This window comes from Camelus bactrianus, chromosome 2 (genome assembly GCF_048773025.1).
Source record: "Camelus bactrianus isolate YW-2024 breed Bactrian camel chromosome 2, ASM4877302v1, whole genome shotgun sequence".
Classification (NCBI taxonomy): Eukaryota; Metazoa; Chordata; class Mammalia; order Artiodactyla; family Camelidae; genus Camelus; species Camelus bactrianus.
Window position 1 is genome coordinate 32,054,735 of NC_133540.1, and position 22,392 is coordinate 32,077,126.

At 38.9% G+C, this 22,392-nt stretch overlaps 1 protein-coding gene across 2 annotated transcripts in view; it reads left to right on the forward strand.

Moving 5' to 3' along the window:
- The window catches only part of TTC29 (tetratricopeptide repeat domain 29), a 723,881-nt gene that overhangs the window by 552,317 nt on the left and 149,172 nt on the right, over nucleotides 1–22,392 (forward strand). For both annotated transcript variants that reach the window (XM_074377718.1, XM_010954673.3), the window contains 2 exons: nucleotides 5,879–6,102; nucleotides 10,946–11,131. In XM_074377718.1, the coding sequence (XP_074233819.1) occupies nucleotides 5,879–6,102; nucleotides 10,946–11,131 (410 nt within the window). The remainder of the gene's footprint in view (nucleotides 1–5,878; nucleotides 6,103–10,945; nucleotides 11,132–22,392) is intronic.

Consider the following 22,392-nt stretch of genomic DNA (forward strand, 5'->3'; position numbering starts at 1 on the left):
TTCAGTGTACAGATTTTTTTTTCCTGTAGAATTTTTAGGGAAATTTTGATATAAATTAACAATACTCAGAAATCTCTGTTGAATGATGCCTTTAAGTAGTCATAAGAGTCCACAAGAAATGCATGGTCACGTAATTCCACTTTCAAATCCATTCTTCTCCAGCTGCATCCCTGAGCCCAGTGCAGCCTTAGGTGTCTGCAGTGACAAAGATCTTCCTTAGGACATAGATTTGTAGGTGTCAGGATATCCATGAACGTCACAGCTTCTGCATCCGTGAATGGCATCTTTTCTGTCAGAAGAACTGTTCAAGTTCCGTAGTATCAAACCTCCCAGAAATTATACCGGAATTCTCAATTTCCATGCAGTATAATTTCTTTACATCAAGGAGATATTTTTCTTCTTCTGATGCTTAAAAAGAGCATATTTTAATTTGGATAAATATTTGTTTTAATATGTAAATAAAACCAAAGTCCCATAACTTCATATCTAAATGAATAACAGATAAAATAATGCATTTAAATATTCTCTTTATATTTCTGTTTGCATTTTTAAAAAATCCCTTTTTATAAAGCAAGTGAGCTCTGGCTATGATTCTCTGTTATGAAATATAAAACCTGAAAAATTCACATATAATGGTGGAAATTGACATTTTTTTTTCAGATAGCCAGTTCATTTGAAGAAATGAAAATTATTCTGGTTTAAAGAAATAATATGCATGAAAGTTGAAATAGAAACCTATTCAGTAAAACACTAATTGCTCTTTCCGGCTCTCAAGTATTAGTAATTAGGCTTAAACAGTGCCGTAAATGTATGTGTGTGTGTGTGCACACAAATGTGTGTATAAAATAGAGATGATATCAGCATAGTTATATATGCATTTTTAAATACATTTCTATTTGAAATCTCTTTTGCAAAGAATGGTCTTTTTAAAAAATGTACTAGGAATTTTAAAAATTGATATCAGTTATATATCATGGATGTTTTGAGGCTGAAAGATGTCTTGGATACAATTTTAGCCTAATCCCTTCTGAATCACTTCATATTCTTCAGTCACAGGCCGCAGAAACTGATTCTGACTAAATAAACTGGAAATGGTTTTATTCGAAGGATATTAGGTAGCTAGCTGAACGTAGGGGAGATCCCGGCTCAGAAGGAACAGAACAGACACGGGATATGGGATACGTGAATGGATCTAGGTAGCAAGAGCCATTTGCAGCTCTTGTCGGTATGTCGCTGCAGGGTTGACTGAGCTCCTACAACCTTCTGTACCTTTGTATTTCTTGCATCAAGATTCAGAATCCTGGGAGAGACACCAATGGCTTAATTTGAGCCACTGATCCACCCCTTGGCTAGGGAGTCTTTAAAATCAAGTCCCCCCAAGATGACACACAATGTGCTATTTCCAAAAGGACTTGCTTGTATGGCTGTCCGTGGAAGTGAAACTAGATGCTGGGTGAACCTGCTCCAACCAAAGCACCCTCATCTCCCAGGTGAGGGAAATGAAGCTCAGAGAGTGATTTTCTGCATCTCTGTCCCAGCTAGGATTAGAACTGAGATGACCCCCTGACATGTGTCTATTTTTATTGTTTAAATCAATGTTCTGATTTATTTATTTATTTATTGCCCCAGAATGCTTCCTTCATTCACAGGAAAACATGCTGGCAGCCAGGGCATAGACATACAAAGGTGATAGGGTGTTTGTTTTTTTTTAATTTAAGTATAGTTGATTTACAGTGTTGTGTTAGTTTCAGGTGTACAGCAAAGTGATTCAGTTATACATTTATATATATATTCTTTTTCAGATTCTTTTCCATTATAGGCATCACCAGATATTGAATATAGTTCCTCATGCTACATAGTAGGTTCCTGTTGCTTATCTATTTTATACACAGCAGTGTGTATCTGTTAATCTAAAATTCCTAATCTATCCTTCCCCCTACCTTCCCCCTTTTGGTAACCATAAGCTTGTTCTCTATGTGGCAGTGATTGTTTGAAGCAAGGTTGCATTTCCAATCCCTTGTCCTCTCAAACCTCCTTACCACCCCTTGAACTGCCCTTTTGATTATCACTTGGACATCCCTTCAGGCTCCTCAAACTCAAGTTATCTGAACCCAAACTCATTCTCGTTTCCCAAACCTGTTCATCCTTTTATGTTATCCTCTTTAGTAAATTACCAACTACCCACTCCATAAACCTGGTTGTCATCATAGCTCTTCCCTTTCCATCACCCTCCCAACATCGAATTAGTCACCAAGTAATCGACATTTTATCTCCTAAATATGTACAAAATCCCACTGCTTCTACTTATCCCCACTGCCTTTACTTCAGCCCCGTGGCCTCGCCTTTTCGTGACTATAAGTCTGCCCTTCTCCCTGCTCCTGATTCTGCCCTCCTCTCAGCCATTCTCTTGGATCTGGTGTGAATTTCAGAATCACAAGCTCAAGGATGCTAAATTGAAAGTCTTTATTTTTTTATAACTTAATTTTAATTCCTGGCCCTGAGCCTTGATCCTCCCCAGTGTAAAGATCCAATCTTGTCCCTCATCGGTAAAGTCAATCCAATTCAGTGATTTTTCAGGTTATTCTGGATTCTAACACTCCTTCCCCTCACCCTGTTTTCCTGCATAGAAACAGCACAGCACTGGTGCTAGGTAGAGGGAAATAGAGTTACTAGGTTAACAAATGAAAATACAAGGCATACACTTCAATTTGACTTTCAAAATATAAGAAACTTTTTTTTTGGTATAAGTATTCCCATGCAATATTTGGGGTATACTAATACTAAAAAAATCATTCGTAGTTTATCTGATACTCAGATTTATCTGGCAACCCCAGGAGTGGGAGTTTGTCAGCATTTACTCCCAGGTCTTGATCTAGGATCTTGTGATAGACACCGAACTTGCTTTGCTAGCATCCATTTCTCTCTTCTTTGCTACCATAACTCCAGTTTCATTTGGGGCAGCAGTGTGCCCAAGATCAGGCAGTGTGCCCTGCAGCCAGGGGTGGCCCCATGACACAGTTCTCATCAACAGGATCAACGTGGAAAACCCAATAGTAGTTGCAGGAGTGCTTTTGTTTTCCCCAGTGATAGAGTAAGACACAGCTGATAACACCTGACTCTGCCCTTTCTTCTTGCCTTGAAGGTGGACAAGATGTCTGGAGCTGGGACAGCCCTCTAGTGACTAGTGAGGGGAAGGATAAAACAATCCCAGAGGCACGGGCCTTGAACTTGCCAGGCCACTGAATCAAGGCCAGCAGCTGCCTACCTTTAGGCGTCTTGTGCTGTGGGAAATCGAAAACTCTAGTTTTGAAGGCATTGTGAGCCAGGTTTGCTTACTTGTAGTTGAATGTGTTTCTGACTACAGGGTTCTGTACAGGTGTCTGTCCCTGATGCCCTTGATTCATCCCTTTTGGTCAGCTCTGGAAGTATGCTGACCTGACCCTCTGTAGCTCCCCAGTGCTTCTTATTCTCAGTTACAGCTGGGTCCCCCTTCAGTCTCCAATGGGCAGCGCATCCAAAAGACTTTCAGCAGACATCCCCTTGCTGCGGCCAGTGACACTGTGGCACATGTACCAGCCCTCTCTTGCCGTTCACTTTTATGTCATACACACACACAGAGCCCACTAGACAATTATGGCACTCAGCCAGTACTATCCATGGTCTGTGGGAAATTACAGGGTGGGGGACGCTGGTTCACGTCCTCTTCAGCTGAGAAAACCTCTGCAGTGACTTCTGCTGCCTTTCCATGCCCTTGTGTGGGGGCATTTGGGAGGGAAGGGGAGAGAGGACCTGGCTCTTCTCAGTGTCTCACTGCTCCCTTCTCCCACCCTCCTCCTCTGTCTCAGCTAGAGGGCAGAAACAAACAAAAATCTGCGATTGCTTCTCTCTTCTCTGTTTTAAATATTTTTGGTCTTCATTTTGACAAAATGGTGGCTTTTGACTTTTTGGCCTGGGAATGTGCTTTCCTTACTCTCTTTATGGACTAGTCCTGTAGTAACAGGTGTCCTGCATCAGCTGCCAGGGAGGGGAGCATTGCAGTTCAGCTGGGATGGTTCTGAAAATACAATCTCACTGAGTCATTTTCTTGACTCAGACCCTTCTGTGGCTCCCTTCGCTCCTAGCTTGGAGTCCAAACTTCCTGCCATGGCTTTGAGGTCTCCATGATCTGGGTCTTGCCTTCTTTTTTTTTTTTTTTAACTTCCCTCTCCCAACTCCCTTATTACTGCATTTTGTTCTAGACCCAAGCTGATCCACTGTGTAAAAACTTCTTAACTTCTTGGTGGATGGGGCTTGGCCATTTTTGTTTTGTTTGTTTGTTTGTTTGTTTTTTAAACTCTGTAGGTGAGTTGATTGCAGAGCAAGGAGTTGAGAGCCAGTAGTTCAGAATGTCACGTTTCTTAGAGCATTTTCATACATGTAATTTTAGTTGGTTCTTAGAAGAACCCTGTGATGTACGTAGGGCATAGACTCATATGTGCGTTTCACAGATGAGAAGGAATGAGATGAGAAGAAATGAGGTTAGGAAGAGCTGGCCTCAACCTTGGGTGTTCTGAATCTAGGCTCTTCAGTCCACACTGAAATGCTCATTGCTTGTAGTATCACATCATGTCAGTTCTAAGTATTTAATTGTCTCCTCTTTAAAGAATAACGTAAAATAATTAGGATAAAGCATTTGTGTCATTTGGCCTCTGATTACTTGCTTAGTGGAATAATAGCCACCACACAGCTGTTATTCCATAGCCCTGCTTATCTCCTATACAGCAATTTTCATCAGCGGAAATTATTTATGATTTGTTTACTTATTTGTTGGTTGTGCTCTCCCACTAGAATACAGACTTCACAAGGGCACTGAATCTATTTGGTCCAGAACAGTGCCCGTCACTCAGTAGGAAACTCAATAGCTATTTGTTGAATAAATAAATGGACTATTCATTCGTCACTTTATCTCCTTGCATATGATTTATTATTAAGTTAGAAGTGAGATATTACATTAACAAATCATTAACTTAATCCAAACTGAAAATAATTTTTAAAAATATATTTGGCAAGAGATTTCAATAATTATTTTCTGCATAAATTAGTGGATGAATGAATGAACCTCTGTAACCTACAGTGAAACCACTTAGTAGAGTACTGTTTTGATACTAAATGACATGTTTAATTTTTGCTTGGCTTGCTCTTTTGTTTTGTTTTGTTTTGGTGGGAGGCTAATGTATTAAGTATTTTTGGATATTGTCAGTTGCTGTGGTCTGAATGTTGTGTCCCTTAAAATTCATAGGCTGACATCCTGATCCCCAAAGATGTAGGTAAATGGGGCTTTAGAAGGTGGTTAGGTCATGAGGGTGGGGTGCTTATAAATGGGATTAGTGCTCTTGTAAAAGAGGCTCCTGAGAACTTCCTGGTACCTTATGGTATGTGAGGGCACAACTAGAACGTGCTGGCTCTGAAACAGGAAGGTCACCAGAAGGCAACCTTCCTGGAACCTTGATCTTAGACTGCCAGCCCACAGAACTGTGAGCAATAAATTTCAGTTGTTTATAAGCTGCTCTGTCCAGGGGTAGTTGGTTCTATCAGCCCAAACAGACTAAGACATCAGTCAACTAGCTTATTTGTCCTTATCAAAGGGAGCTCAGCTCTGGAACTGATATATTTATAATGTAATTTCACTAAAATTACTGTATTTAGATAGCTCCTGGCATCTTTCATTAAACTGAAGTTCAATTATAAGTGTTTGAGGCAAAGATGGTGTTCAGTGCTTTCACTGAGGGAAAAAAAGAAAAACAGCATGATTTAACCTTTAATTATTATCGGATCAAAACAGCTGCACAGATTTCAAGGATTAAAATAAGGCTTTGAGTGTTCTGATTCTTATTCCCAGTTACCGGAACTCGTACAAGAAGAACATCTGTGTGGACATGCTGCGAGATGGTTATCACAAGTCCTTTACAGAGCTCTTCTCTCTGATGGAGAAGTGGGATGCCCTGAGGGAGGCTGCGAGAGTCAGGTCCCTCCTGTGGGTGCAGAGACCCCTGGAAGAGCAGCCTGACAAGCTGGATCACTTCTACTACTACCTGACCAGGGCCGAAGCAGCTGAAAGGAAAGGTAAGTGGAGGAGGGATTTGGGGAAGCAGGGCTGCAGAAGCCAGAACAGTGAGCACTCCAGGGAAGGTTCCAAATTGTTTCATGTATGAATTTCAAACGTGAAGACACCTTAGCACAATTCAACCTCATCAACTAAGCATCTTAATGGAATAAACAATAGGAACACTGAATCACAGGGCTGCCCAGACACAGGGCCATCCTGGTGATGTCACTCTAAGCTAGGAAAGATGATGAAAGCTCTCCAGAGCTTTCCTTTGTATTAAAATCTTTGGTCTCATTCACTATAAACCTTACCATAGTTTTTTCTTTATATATAATCTAAATACTGACTTCCACTGAGGAGATACTTTCAAAGAGTACTATCACTTGAAAATTATACTTATTTGCTTGTGTTTATATAATGTAAATGGAAGGTTTAATCAATAAGGTTTTATAGATTTCAGAAAATTTTTATTAGTGAATAGTGAGGAGACATGAAAAGCCTGCAATTTACAATTGTGAATAAAATTGTTAACTTTATATTTTCTATCACATAACTTCTAATACATTTCTTTTTTTTTTTTTTTTTTTGGTATCCTAAAATTTCCCAAAAAGTCAATATGTTTCAAGTATTAAAAAAAATATTTTAATCTCTACTATAATTATAGTGATATTGTTGTCATAAATATTTCTTAACTTAACCTATTCGGAATTCGTCATTTTAGGTAATAAGAGAAATCCCCAAATTTGGCATATAAATTTGATGTTCTCAGTTATTCTTTTCATCAACTTTTTGTGTGAAAATACCACAGGATTCAAAAGAGAAGCTCAAGCCCCAACATGACAACGTCTTTATTTCATTTCAGGCCTTTCTATGGGAAAATAGAGTATTAGACAATTTTTTTTGTTACCCAGTGCTACAATGGGGAAAATTGATGGAGACATAGAATCAGCATGAGAGGAGTAGCAGGTCTTTTAGTCTCTATAGTGGAGTCAGTACGTATTTCTGAGCAGGATGTGAGCTGACTTAAAAATACGAGACATACAAAAATCCTAACAACACTACCACAAGTGAACTAGAGTGTGTGGGTGTGTGTGTGTAGACAAGAGGTAATTATTTGATTATTTGTATAATGAAAAGTAACTCAGGATTGACTTTAAAATTAGAGTCATTTTAAAAATGTGATTTACATATAATGTCTCAAGAAATTAACTGTTACAAATTTTAAAATGCTATTGTAAAAAACTGACATTCAGTAGCAACCTCAAATTCTTAAGTGATATTTACACTGAAAATAGAATTGATCAAGATAAAATTTGCCCACTAGTCATTTTTTTCAAGTTGTTTTAATAAAGATTTACTAAATGTTTTAGAGGTATTCATTTTAGTAGCATAAATAGGAGCCAAACACATCACTAGTCACAAAATGAGAAAATTGTCATAAAGAAACTAAAATGCTAAATAATCTATTTGAAGACAGAAAACTTTTAATTTATCATTTTTTATTAAAGAAAAAACTGTATGTATAAGTTAAAATGTTTCCCCAACTTCAAAAATTGTAAAAATCCTAACTTTGTAACAGACAATATCTTATGCACATGGTACAAGTAATGAAGCATTTTCTTTACTGAGTGGTTTATCATATTTTCATGGTAAGTAAAGTTGCATTTATTAAATGGAACAAAATTACCTCCTGCTCAGAACAACTCTTCTGTAGATTTATTGCCTTCAAAATGCAGTGACTTTTGCTGGGTTAAAATATGGAGAATTAAAATTACTGGAGAGAAAATTATTAGAAATACTTTGGTTGAAGGACATGTAAACATTTGTATGCTTATTTTTTAAATATATATAATTTTTCACATTTAACACATGAACTTTACTGGAGAAAAATTGTGAACTGAGTTAAGAGTATCCCAGAAAATGGTATAGGGAATATGCACATTCACACTTATTAACTTGAATTTATCCAAAATCTCAACCCCCCCCCCCACACACACACATATACACTTAATCTAGAATATAAAAATCTGTTAATGGCACCTCAAAGATTCCATCCCATATGGTTGTGGGATCTGAGACAATTATCCTGGAGCCGCATATCTCTGAGCATTCTCATTGCTTCTCATTGGAAAGACCATCACTCTAGGGTCACAATGAAGTTCATTTAATCAAAGCTATGGCACTAACAATAGTCATCTCGGGTCAGTTCTGTCTCTTGAGACTCGCAGAGCAGGAACCTAGAGTTATTTAAAAATTTACTTTTCAAAATATCACTTTCTGTTTTATAGCAAAGAAGTGCTTAAAGTAAGCCAGTCATTTCTTTTTGGATTATTTTGAGTTCGTTAAAGTGTTCCTTTGTCCCTGATAATACTTCTTATATTTCCCGTTGTTGTGAATCATCTCTGTACCATCTGTAACATTATGATTAGGGCCTTATGCCCCATGGGGCAGGGGAAGAGATGGCAATAATGGTAATGGGTAACCGAATCAATAGATAATTCAAACATTATTTACACTTGACTTTAAATTGTTGTCAAGGGTTAAGCAGCAGGTTTTTTTCTAATAACATTTATTTAAGCTACCCAAAGTATGTTCTACTCAAGCATAGTCCTACAGGATGTTTTATACGTTTTATGTAAAGGAAAACAAAAATAATTGTCTGGTGAAATAAGTTTGAGAAACAACCAGCTGAATTAACATTGACATTAAGCAGGTTGGTTTATTGCAGGACTTATCAGAGCCTTTAATATGCTAATAGTATTGTGTGGTTCACTGAAAGAGGGAAATTAGTGGAGTATTTTCCAAATTTATTTCATCATAAGATCTCCTTTTTAGGTAGCATAATGAATACTTATTTAAATAATAAATCAACAGTAAAATTTATTTTCATCTTATAAACATACCTGCTGACAAATCAAGGAAGTGAAATGTTCCACAAACAAGGAGAAAAGGCTGCTTAGAATAGAAAGGGTACAAGCCATATATTTGGATTATCCAGAGATTCAAAACTTGAGTATATTCCGTTATACTTAATACTCTGAAGAAACATTCAATTCTTCTATAGAAAAATAGCTTAGCTGACAAGTAGTCTTTAAATATATAATCTAAATAGTTTATGTACCTCATTCTAAACAAAACCGCAAACTTGGCTTATGAAATTTTGGAAATGTTTTTCTCTTAAGGTTTAATTACTGAAAAGCAGAAAAATTATTTCAGGATTGTATATATATATTTTTAAAAATCTTTATATAACTTTTTAAAATGGAAGATACAAAATGTTTTATTTACAGGCTTTAAAAAAATCACTACTCTAATCACTAAATATGAGAAAGAATAAATATAAAATGTTACAAAACAGATGTTAATGCTCTATTCATATTAGGCAGAAGGTTCAGAATGGAGAGATAAAGCATAGGAGAAGTCAGTTCTGAAATGAGAGTATTTGTTTCAAGTAAGTAAGTCAGGGTACCCTCCACTTTTCACTGAAGCTATTGCCTATTGTGAATAACCTTAAAAGCAGAATGGCTCTCCAGAATCCCCAGCTTCTTCAAAAATGGGAGATAGGGAGAATTTTTTAAACTTTAATTTTTAGATATTAAACTTATTTTGAGATAAATCTTAATTTCCCATGGAATTATGAAGCAGTGTTTGTAAAGGAATGACACAGGTTTTAGGAATTTCTTTTGAAACACTGGAGTGACTTATATACAGTTCTTTAAAGTTAACTTTTGTTATACTCAGCGTGACTTCATTTTTTCTGAGTCTTTATATTTTAATCTTCTAGAAGTACTAGTGGGCAATATATAAATACTTTTCATAATTGTAATTCTTTCAGGAATATATAGGTTGACTCTTCTGATAGTAGTGAAAAATTAAAATCAGTGAATTCTAACAGATAATGATTGTTACAAACAAACAAAAATCTTTGGAAGGGTAATCCAGAGGCTACTACACATTTACAACTGTGCTTTCAGCACAAACGCAAAAAAAAAAAAAAAAAAAAAAAAAGATTATGAATTTGTTCATATTCACCAATAGAGTGAAGTTTATAAGAGTGAGGCATAGTTTAACACACATACATTTTTGTTTATGACTGATTGCAGTGAACGTTATAAGACTGATTCACAATATATTGACACTTTTTTTGTGTACAAATAGGTTACATGCCACTTTAGGAATAAAAAGAGGGGTTAAATAAGCCAGCAACTGTCTGAGTGAGAGGGATTACTAGTGTTGATGTATTTTCACAGAAAAGATAAGCATAGAAATCCATTTTTCCTTAACATTGCTAGTAACTTGTATTGCCAGAAAGAGCACTAGAAAGTGTATGAGCTTATCAGATCATCCTGATTATCCTTCCTTGTATCTATAAGCTGCATGCATGCTTCCCCCCACCCCATTTTCAGATTCTATCTGCTTTCTTCATTTATCTTTTTGCCATGGTTAATAAACATTACTTTCTCTGGAATCTCTAAATACTTTTCAAATCTTCAGTGGAAAAAAGTACTTGATGACACCACATACTCATTTCTTCCAAAGGAACTGAGCACATTGCTGATATGGTTTTTGCTTTTTGTCTTATAAAAGACCAATGTTTCAACCAAAGAGTATGTCAATTTCTAACACGTTCTAATTTTTCAGAAAGATTTTTGTTGCTTTTCTCATGTGCACATCCTTTAATTTATATATTTTTAATAGTGAAAACTCATGAATTTAATTTTTGCATTTCCATTTTAAAAAGTTAATCATACTTTTAAGGGAAAATGGAAAATAAATGTGACAGTATTGGTTTGCCCTTTGAGGGGATGTGCCATCAGACATTTTTCTAATGCATTTTATAACGTTTTTCTCTCTTTGAAGAATACTTTGAAGACGTCTATAATAACTTGTATGCTCTGGCCTGTTACTTCAATAATTCTGAAGACAAGTGGGTAAGAAACCACTTCTATGAACGGTGTTTAAAGATCGCTCAACTCATCAAAATTGACGGCGGGAAGAAGGAAGCCGAGGCGCACGCACACATGGGACTTCTCTTCGAGGAAGAGGGTGAGTGGCTCTTTGCCCCGCTGCCCAGGGTGTTTTAAAGGATCCCGAGTCCAGGCAACCAGGAAGCACATGGGGATCGAGAGAAAGACCTGAGGCTTAGTATGAGAATGTAAGTTACTGAGATGAGAAAGCAAAGGGGTGTGGTTTTGGACTCACCTTGGGTATTTTTGGAGTCATACCTCTGCCGAGCGCTTAGCCTAGAGTTCCCAGCCGTGTCATCACGGAGAGAAAGCATCTTCCCTCAGCCCTCCACACATCCTTCATCTACATAGGTGCTGCAGCCTTTTGAATTGTTTTTCCTTTCTTAAAAACCTCTTTGTCCATTTTAGCTTAATTTCTCACGTACAAAAATGGGAACAAGGAAAGGCAGACTTCTTGATTTTGCTAGCGTCCCAAGTCCTATGATATCTATAACCTATATAACTCAATACCACCCTATTCTGATTTTATAATAATTTCTGAAGGAAATGTTCCTTTAAAAATAATATCATACTTAATTATGTTATCTTAAGACAAGCCAAAGTGTGAAACAACAACAGAAATTTCATCAGCAACGTGTTTTATATGGTGGCTTAATAAAAGTTGGAATTTTAAGAATTAAAATTATTTATGTAAGGATACTGGGTAGAGAGCATTCAAATAAAATATATGGGAAGATGAAAATATTTGATTATGAATAATTCTGTTTCTTCCCTTGAAACACTGTCTCATTTTCCACAAGAGTTTTGATTTTGGCAAAAGAGTTAAATTAGAGAATGTTTATTATTTTGTGGCTAGAACTGCATAGGACTTTGAGAAAGAGGGGGAAAAGGTTTCTGTACTTCAGGATATTGCACATTGTAATCTACAGCGTGGTAGGAGCTGGAACTTGGTCGATAGTCAGGGGCTGTCTTGAGTGAGATGCAGGAAGAGCAGAGCAATTCAAGGAAGGGAGAGACCACACAGACTAGATGCAAGGAAGGCGTGATGGAGTCAGTAAGCACTGGTGGTGGCCTGGGAAGACAGGTGGAATTCAGGCAAGTAAAGAAACAGGAATACGTTCTGTAAGAGGGACCTACATACACTAAAGCGTAATTACAGAAACTAACAGTTCATTGCATTAAGGAAATGCAGCCTATTTAAAGTGGAAAGTTTATTTCTGAGCAGTGATGGGAACTGAGTATGGAAAGGCAAACTGGGAACATGCCACCATTCAGAGTTTGGGCTTCCATACCTTCAGTCTAAGGAAAAGATGCTGTGAGTCTGGTTGTGATGCGTCCTGGGGGAGAAGGAAAAAGAAGAAGGGGGGATGGTTAGGAGGCAGCTGCACTAATTTAACCCTGAAGGGACAGTCCAGAAGCATCGAAGGGAATGTATTTAAACATAGCCATGGCGATACAATTTATGATATCTCAAAATAGGAGATTAGTTAAATGCATTAAGCAAATTCATGCAGCAGAGTTCTGTGCTGTCATGAATGACAAATCAGAGCAAAAGTCATTCATTCAACAAATATTTGTTTAGAACCTAGTTCCTGGGGATATAACAGTTAACAAGACAGACAAAATCTTTGCTCTCATGTCACTAACATTCTACTGGAAAGAACAGGCCTTAACCACTAATAGCTATGTAACATGTTAAGTAGTGGTGAGTGCTCAGATGAAAAATAAAGCAGGGTAAAGGGGTATGTAGTGGTTGCTACAGTCGACTGAAATAAATGCACAACCTAAAAGTTGAGAGTTATGTTTCATTCGGTGGACAATTCTAAGGACTCAGCCCGGGATGACAGCCTCTCAGATCGCTCTGAGGGACTGCTCTGAAGAGGTAGGGGAGGAGCTAGGATATATAGAAGCTTTACAGCAAAGACCAGGTAGTTGGAACATTAAAAGATTACTTGTTAACTAAAGAAAACCAGACATCTCAAGTTTAAGAATTTAGCGCTTTTCTATGTATGAGAGGAAGCAAACATTTGGGCTCATAGAATTCACTCCTTTGACAAGCACCTAGCTATCTAGGGCCAGTATCCTGTTCTTTCTTATTCTGAGTGCCCTCAGAGTGCACCATTGTGAGTGGCTGCAGAGGCCAGGCTGCAGGCGTGTTTTCACTCAGGGGTGGTGGCAGCCGCTAATGACTTGATGGCTTCAGCATTCTTTGTTTACTGATATGGTTTGCAGTATTTTTCATTCACACTACTTTACAGAATCTCTTCACCTGTTAGAAGGTGAATGAAGTGAGTGAGTGAGCCTTGTAAAAATCTGGTGTAAGAGTTTCTAGAGAGAGGACTTAGGAAGTGCAAAGGCCCTGAGGCAAATGCATGCTGAGCAGGCTCAAGAACCTGCAAGGCCCACTTGTGAGCTCAGTGAGGAAGGCTGGAGGTGAAAGGAGAGGAGCTGAGTTTAGACCAGGAGGCTTGCGATCACACTGGGGTTTGTGGGCCAAGCTGAGGGCTTTGGATTTCATTCTAAATTGTACAGGAAATCTCAACATATATTGCTTTGACAAAATGCTCATGATACATTACGTAGTAAGATACAAAACACAATGTAAAACAGAATTATATTTGGTATGTGTCATATACCAACAGTGATTATTTTTAATGTGAGGGTCATAGGTGATTACCAAATTATGTACTGAAGAGTTATGACTTAACAATGATTTGAGAAGTTACTTGATAAAACTTTTAGTCCATTGTTGAAAGTAGAGTTTTGTTTTTCAGCTTGTAAAAATGGAATAAATTCTTGCTTAAGTAGAATTGCAAGTCATATCCTTGCTTAGGCTTTTAAAAATTATTATTCTTGATTCTGGGTGAAGTAAAATTTTTTTTCAGCTTTTAGGAATTACTGACTTCATTTTGAAGGTGAGGAAACTGTGGCACAAAGAAATTAAGCTGGTTAGTGGTGGGGCTAGTATTAACTAGTCATCTGGGTTCGGAGTCTGTGCTGATAGGCATTGCTCTAGGCAAACCAAGAATTACTTTAATTTCATGACGTGCTAATTATGAAAATTATATACTACAATACAATTTAGTACTTTTTCTCTACTATAGGACCATCCTCCAACTGAAAAGAGTAAGAGTTGTTTTTGTTTGTTTTTATAATTGGAACCATCAAATTCTCCAATTATAATGATAATGGAACTGTCAATTACTGACTCCAAAAAAATAAGTCATGAAAGAAATAAGGAATAATATAATTTTAAAAAATTAGGGCTGAAGCAGCCAGAGTACATTGATGAAAATTTAAGAGTGGCTCCAGTGAGATTCGGATAGTGATCATAGCTGTATTCCGAGTTTTTCTATAAATTTTATTTCTGATTTTTTAAATTTGATTTGATCTTTTAAAAACTTATTGCAGTGAAAAGTGCATAACAGAATTTACCATCCTAACTCTTTGTAAGCGTACAGTTCAGTAGTGTTAAGTATATTCATACTGTCATGCAACTGGTCGCCAGAACCTTTTCTTCTTGCAAAATTGGAACTCAATACGCATTAAACAACAACTCTCAATTTCCCTCTCCTTCTGATCTTTTAAAATCTCTGTATGTATTTCTATTGGAGGATTTACTCATTGCTTTCTTTACTTACTTATTTATTCATTCATCTATCTATTCACTCACTCAGCAAATACCGGAGCACTTAATGGCCACTAACACGATTAGTAACCATGGCACTGTGTCATTTTAGTGGCAGAGAGAGTGAGGAGGAGTTTGGGACATGTGATCAGGGTGGGGCCGCTGTGAGGTCACCTTCACGGGTCAATGGCTTGCTCACATTTAGGTGCCCCACCCTCTAGCATGATCAAATGCACCCATATTCCATAATAAAAGAATGTTTTGGCTCTGAAACAATTTTCAAGTTAGATTGTGTTATTTTGTTTTGCAATTGCTTTTTGAAAGAGCCAAACTATGTTTCTGCGCCCTTAATCAGTTCATTGGCCACAAGAACCATGCTTTATTGCCGGATGGATGAAATGACTGATTTGGTGTTGATGAAAGTTCTAGAGATTGACTCTGAGTGTTTGATGTACCTAGCAGTGGTGAAAATTGTCTGTGCAGCTTTTTTAATCTGGGGTAGAATTTTCATGAGGAGGGTAAACTAGGGCTACTTAAAATATGTGGCCAGAGTGCAGTGAGGACTTCCCTGAACATGGGGTTACCCCTGAGGTGATGGTGTTGTAGCTTCCGCATAACTGCTCTGATTGGTCCAGACAAGACCCACATATGGAGGCCCCATAGCAACAGCCAGGCGGCAGCTGTGTCAGGGGCTGGTGGCAGCATCCTAGTTCCAGGGATGTCCATTCAGGTTAAAGTAGGATACCAGCCAGCAGATGACAAAGGGCAGGCTGTGGTCCAGGGCATGGCTCCAGCACCCTCAGGGAACTGCAGAGCAAATGAACATGAGCAGAAACCATAGTCATAGGGACTGGGCACCTGGGTGCACTCAGGGCCAATGTTCAGCCCATGAGCACATATGTGACCAGAGCCCCCTGGTCAGAGTCGAGTACAGGTTCTAGTCCCCACTGCTGCTAAAGATGGAGCTCAAATATACAATGTGGCCTGTTTTCCACTGACTCAGTGCTGTTAGTCTCGTTCTTCAGGTCACATATCTTCAGATTACAGCTGGGATAGCAGGCATGGAGTAGTCATGGTCTGACAGACACTTGTAGCAAATCAGTAGCTGTATCTTCTTTAAGAATTGTGACCTATTTGGAAGGACTAATGAAAAGGCAGCATTCACACCACATCTGAGGAGCACTGTAGAAAGCTTTCAGACACTGGGTCCATAGGATATGTACCCATGAATTCTGGAGCAGCACAAAGAGGTCTAGTAGGGCCAGATGTCAGACCCTGTGACAGAGAGGGCTTTTTAAGAGACAAGATTAGGGAAGCACTGGTGTCTCCCCAAGTACCATCTGGGGCCAGAGCAACAATAACAAGATGATGGGGCAGAACCTTAACTTTCACCCTCTCTGGCCAGGTTGGCACTAGGGTCTAAGCCTTGAAGTTGCAGCTTTATTCATGGGGAGCAAACCAGTGGTGGGGTTGACCATGGTTGACCACATTAGCATTCATAGTTGAGTAAGCACCAGCACCCATCCTCTCCCCCACTCCGTTGATTCAGGATCTGAGTCCAAGCCTTGCCTTTGACCAAATTAATGGCCTTAGCACTGAGACTAGCTGATTTACATGGAACTGTGTAGAGGTGAGTCTGTTTTCTGGAGGGTGAGCCTGGAGGGATTAGTATTGGTCAAGGTGACCCTTGATTTCTTTCTTCATTTTTGTCCTTTCTCTTCTCCCTCAATTCAAAGAGAGATGGCTTCTAAGCATTATCTCTCATTCTGTCAATAATGCATTCCATTTCAACCCATATGGGCTCTGAGTCCAGACCTTGCTATGGGAGACCAGGTGGATGATTAGAAATAGACTTTGGGAGGTGATCCCAGGTGCTGATCATGTTCTCTGAAGATGGGCAGGGGAAGATCATTGTAGGAACAGCTCAGGAAGTACACATCTTCCAGCTCGGAATGCCTTTATCTGTGACTTTAGCACAGGAATTGAGTAAAGGCTAGCCCAGGTCTACAGCATTGATCCCAAGTTCTCCCAGTGACTGGGGAACTTCTGAAGAAGATGTCCTAGTCGACATGCTCAGTTCAGGGCCTAGAATTTATTGTTGACAGTCAGTTCATTGGGCAGATTCTAGATGGTGTATCTCAGTGTGGTTCTCTGGGAGCTGAGAGGAGCCAAGAGCAAGGGAATGCTGTGAAGACGCACTGGAATGGCTCCCCTTTTCTTCAGTGCATCCAATCATGACAGGAAGATCCAGTAACAGATTTGTGGAGGAGGCCACCATTGTAAGGACTGTCCCCTTTACCATCTTGATCTCATGGACAGAAATAGAATTTGGAAGTCCACTTATCCTGTCTTGCTGATGGTCGGTTCTTTCCTACATTCTCCACCCATTTTTAGTGATCATGGGAAAGATGTCCTCTTTCCTCTTTTTATGCATGAATTTTATGAGGGGCAGTAGTTCAACTTCCCTTTTAGTGAAGTGTCCACCTCATCTTAGGCAACTCCCTTTAATATCACACACAAAAAAGGAATTCTGTCACTAAGAGTCTTAGCCCCATAAGATTAAGAATTTCTTCAAGGCTAGTTCCTGCTAATGATCACTAACCAGACATCCTGAAGGCTGGTCACAACATCACCAGCAGACTCTTCCTGCTCCAGTCTTGGTCTTTGATCTATTTCCAGTTCCCTGACTTGCTTCCAGAAGGATATGTTATGGGCCTGGACAGACGCCCAGTTTACTGGGACAACTGCCATGCTAACAAAGTAATTGGTCAGCAGCTCTCACAGCAGGCCTGCTGGAGCAATGCTGCTCTGAGAAAACTCACAGAGACAGGAGCAGTAGCAGGTGTGCTGGTCTCCCATTGCCCTTTCATTGGATGCTGTATGTTTAGGGAAGTATTGTCACACTCCTGGTGTGATTGGGGGCCAGACACAATAGCTATGTGATGTTGCAGAGCCTTGATATAAGCTCTATCCTGCCACCTTAGCATTCATTACTTGATGTAGAATCAGCCAGCCCCTCCCATTCTGTGATCTGCATGTAGGGGAGGAAGGGGAGGGACAGGGGCTGAGGTCTCTGCCTTGTGGTTGCAGTCATAGGATATGGCACACATATAGCAAGATTTGCCCCGTAGGCATTCACAACTTAGGGGGTACCAACCTTTCCAGTGTCAGGAGAGAGGAACTCTAGGGTCTAAGCCTTTGCAATAGGTCAGGAATGATTGCCCTAAAATTACTGAGCCTAACTGTTTTCCTTGGAACTTTGCTAGAGTCCACCTTCTTTTCCAGGAAACCAGCCTGCAGGATATCAGTCTTGAACAAGTGAACCCTGACCTCTTAAATCTTTAAGTTCTAGGTAAAGAGTGCTTTTAACATAAAGAGACTAGGGTCAGATTATGGACACAGAAGTGCTGTCCTTTAAGAACTAGGACAAAGATAGAACCATGATCAAGACTATAAGCTTCAAAATGAGCTCTACCACCAAAGACTAGATAAACAGCAGTTCAAAGTAGAAGAGAACCAATCAGTTAAAGTAAGAGAAGAGCAAATCTCAGTCCTAGAAGAATGCCTGCTAGACACTGGCATTGAGTGAGGTGCTGTGCCTACCAGCTGTCCTCCAACTGGAGGAGGATCCTACCAGCTCCACATAGCCAGCGAGCAGAGCCAAGTGCTGACTGTCTACCCGACTTGCCTATAAATACTGGGACTAAATAGACTGCTCTTAATTGAGGGATGTAGAAAATGCAAGGCAAACAAAGCATTAATCTGAGGAACAAATTTATGAATATGATAATTTTAGAAAAATTCTTAGTTTCTTCAGAAAAATACAAGTAGATGATAGAAAAGCTTAAGGACAGAACCAGGTGAGATGGCCATGCACCCCAGATGAAAGAAGGAAGGCTTTCAATAAAATATGTTGGTAGAATTAAAATACAGAGTAGAAAAAGTAAAGAGCAGGATTGGTACAATGAAATGTTGACTCGATGGTGTTGAAGACGAATTTGAAACATTTTCTCAAAATGTAGGGGAAAGATTCAGAAATGAAAACAATGAAAGTTTCTGAAGTAGAATTGGCAATAACTGAAATGAAAGCAATAACCAAAGACACTGTAAGAAAGCTTTCTTTTTCATACTCTTTTTCATAATAGGTTTTACTTCTTCTTTTCCAATTTGGATTCCTTTTATTTCTTTTTCTTCTCTGATTGCTGTGGCTAGGACTTCCAAAGCTATGTTGAATAAAAGCGGTGAGAGTGGGCATCCTTGTCTTGTTCCTGATCTTAGAGGAAATGCTTTCAGCTTTTCACCATTAAGTATGAGCTGACTATACTTCATTTTTGAAAAGTTAAAAGAAAAGGAAAGAAAAGAAACCTTTCTAGACCCTAAAAAGATCTGAATAGGCAGACTGAAATAGCTCTTCATGTGTCAGTCAAAAATAATAAGGGAAGATTCATAACTAAGTAAGTTTTTGGGAACTTTTTGAATGACTCAGATTAAGACACACTCCCACCTGCATCCAAAGAGAATACACAGATTGCCTGCATTGGGACAAAAATCAGATGGGACTCATTTTTTTTTTCTTTTGCAACAATGAATACCATAAAACAAAAAGAAGTAGAGTTCATGGAGTTTGAGGGTAGGGGAAAGAGAGTGGAATGCTATAGAGCTGAGAATTGAGAATATGCTACAGAAGTAACTCCTGCAGTAGCAACAGGAAGATAGTCTTACATATGCAAGACTCAGAAAGTTCACAATGAATGTAGTTTCCGTGTATCCCATATTCTGGAACCCAGTAAGAGATAAATCAAAATTAAAAATTTTAAGAAGAGGAAAGCCTTCATATAAAAGAACTGATAGTATACACTGAAACTGATTAAATATAAAGTCAAGAATACAAAAATATCAATAGTTTTGGAAATAGAAGATACAAAGTAGAAAAATAGTGTGATTTAAATTTTTCTCTTTATGATTTTCCAAACATTTTATAGTAATATTAATTAATTACTTTTGTATCTTATTTTAAAATTAAATTTTATGAGAAACATTTAAAAATAAACTATATAAACATAGAAACTATAGGTATATATTTTGATCTTAAATGGGGAAGATATTCAAAACATAAATACAATTGAACAGAGAACAAAGAAAAACGGTAAGATTTAGTTAAAGATAAATATCTTCTTCCTGCTCCAAGTTCAGAACCACTTCAGAAAAAACACAATAAGACAGATCATAATTAATCACTAAGGCTAGTTGGGGAGCAGAGCTTCTATTTGTTCAGATCAAACTCTATTATCTCCCAGAATTCATCGTAGCTGCCTAGATACTGAAAGGCTGGTCACTGGTCACTACCGATCATGGGTCTTGGAGCTGGGATCCAAAACTTGAGCTCTCTGACTCAGTTCTGGACTCCTAATCCCCCTCACTGAAGTCTCTTGGAAGTTCCCACCCGGCTAACTCAGTAACTCAGTGTGGACGGAGAACCAACCATGAAAGCAAAGAATCACAAGCACAGATGTAGGAGATGTGGTTGTCAGCACTGAAAACTGCTCACAGACACCTCAGAAACTTGTCAAATGAAAGTGTTTAACAGATTTAACAGATTCTTTAGATGCCTTATCTGAGAAGTCAGGGATGTCTGATGTGCCATCCCTGAAGGTAATCTATCCTGAAAGTATCTCTGTCGCCCAGTCCCACTTGAACTATTATCTCAGGTCATTCATACAACTAGAAGCATCTCAGTATCCGTGGACATCCCCAGAACCGGCTTCCCTTGCTGAAGAGCAGCTTTAGGTAGATGTGCTGCCTGTCCCATCCCCATCCTGAGCACACAGATGCTCGTGCTCTGTGCGGCAGTATTGCTTTGCCTGTAGGGACATTTGGTGGCTTCAAACCATGTCAGTGTATCTACTAAATAAGAAAACCCTGGACCCATTGCTCACCACCTAATATTCATGGGCTTTTGTATCCTTTTCTTTTTTAATGAAGGTACTGGGAATTGAACTCAGGACCTCCTACATGCCAAGCATGCGCTCTACCACTGAGCTATATACCCACCCCCCTGGCTTCTATATCCTTTTATTTTTATCTTCCAGCTGCCCCAGACTTAGGGTCTTTATGCTCTGCAGATGGTTGCCGTTCTCAACCTGTTTTCTCACAGCAGCAAATATGATTGTTTATATTGACTTAGACAGCATGCTCATGAGAATACTGAGATCTCAACACACACCCACACACACAAACACACACACAAACACACCTCCTGCCCCCAAAGCAGTAATAATAATACCATTACTGATTATGGGCTGCAGTCAAAGTCAAATAGGCTGAGGGTCATCTGCTACCTGAAGTTCCACAGCCTTTCTCTCCTGCCTACAAAGCACATTGGAATTCAGATGAGTAATATTTTTTAAAATGACTAATAGCAAATCATCATTATACTTAAAAAAAATAAAATAAACCATTTAAAAACTTTGGTTGTTGTTATAAAAAATTACTGGCAGCACGATTTAGAATTATCAGGACACACAGTTGAGCCTCAACACATTTTAGGGTAGAGTTTCTGGCTCTGCTCCATCCATCCATCCCAAAGTTTGCCTGATAAGCTTCTAAGACCGTTTTCATCATTGCTATCATCAGTCTGGTGTCTTTCCTCTCAGTTTCCCTCTGTATCTCTCTATGTATACTCCATATTTGCACATCCATCATCTGCTAGACCATGAGAACCCATCCTTTGTTGGATGCCTCTCTCAACAGATCCTTCAGAAAGTAGAGGAAACCTCCAAACTCCACCCTGTCTCCTCTCTGCTTTGCGCTCAGATTTGCCTCAGACTTGAGCTCCCCCAGGCACCTCACTTGGAACTGTGTCTGGGATTCTAGTTACCTCTGTGCTTGGTGGGTAAGTCATTCTCCATCCACGTGGTGGTCTCTTACCTTGGAGTCACACATGCTGCACCGCTTTGCTTTGCTTCTCCAGGGTTGGTGCTGACAGCGCTTAGCAACTACACAGCTAAGACAGGACAAGTATTGTATATGATGCTGGTACTTTTTACTTTATCATTTGAGAGAAAGTTTTCAATCATATTTGTTATGGGTTAAATTGTAGATCCTCCCCCCAAAAGATACTGAATTCTTAATCTCCAGGACCGGTGAATGTGACCTTATTTGGAAATAGGGTTTTTGCAGATGATCAAGTTAAGATGAGGTTTTTAGGGTGGGCCCTAATCCAGTATGACTGATGTCCTTACCTAAGGGGACATTTGGGCATAAAGATAGACATATACCGAGGGAAGATGATGTGAAGACATAGGGAGAACACCAACTACAAGCCAAGGAGCAGCCTGTCAACCCACACCTTGATTTTGGACTTCGACCTCCGGGACTGTGAGAGAATAGATTCTGTTGTTCAAGCCACCCAGTTTGTGGTTCTTTGTTATGGCAGCCTCAGGAAACCAGCAGAATATTCAATATGGTGTCAGTGATTGTTCTTAACTTAAAAAAAAAAAGAAGAGAGAGATGTTATTCCAGGAAAAAAATAAAGGAATATACTAATGGTGGTGTGATATGACTTGACATGTAAAGAATGTAATGTTCTTTCATTTTAAAGTCAGAACGTGTATCGTGGGTGGTGATCAACTGAATACTATCTAAAATAATACAAGGACATTTTTTTAAGAAGTCCTTAATATCTCATGGAAACAATCTCTTCCAAGAGTTTT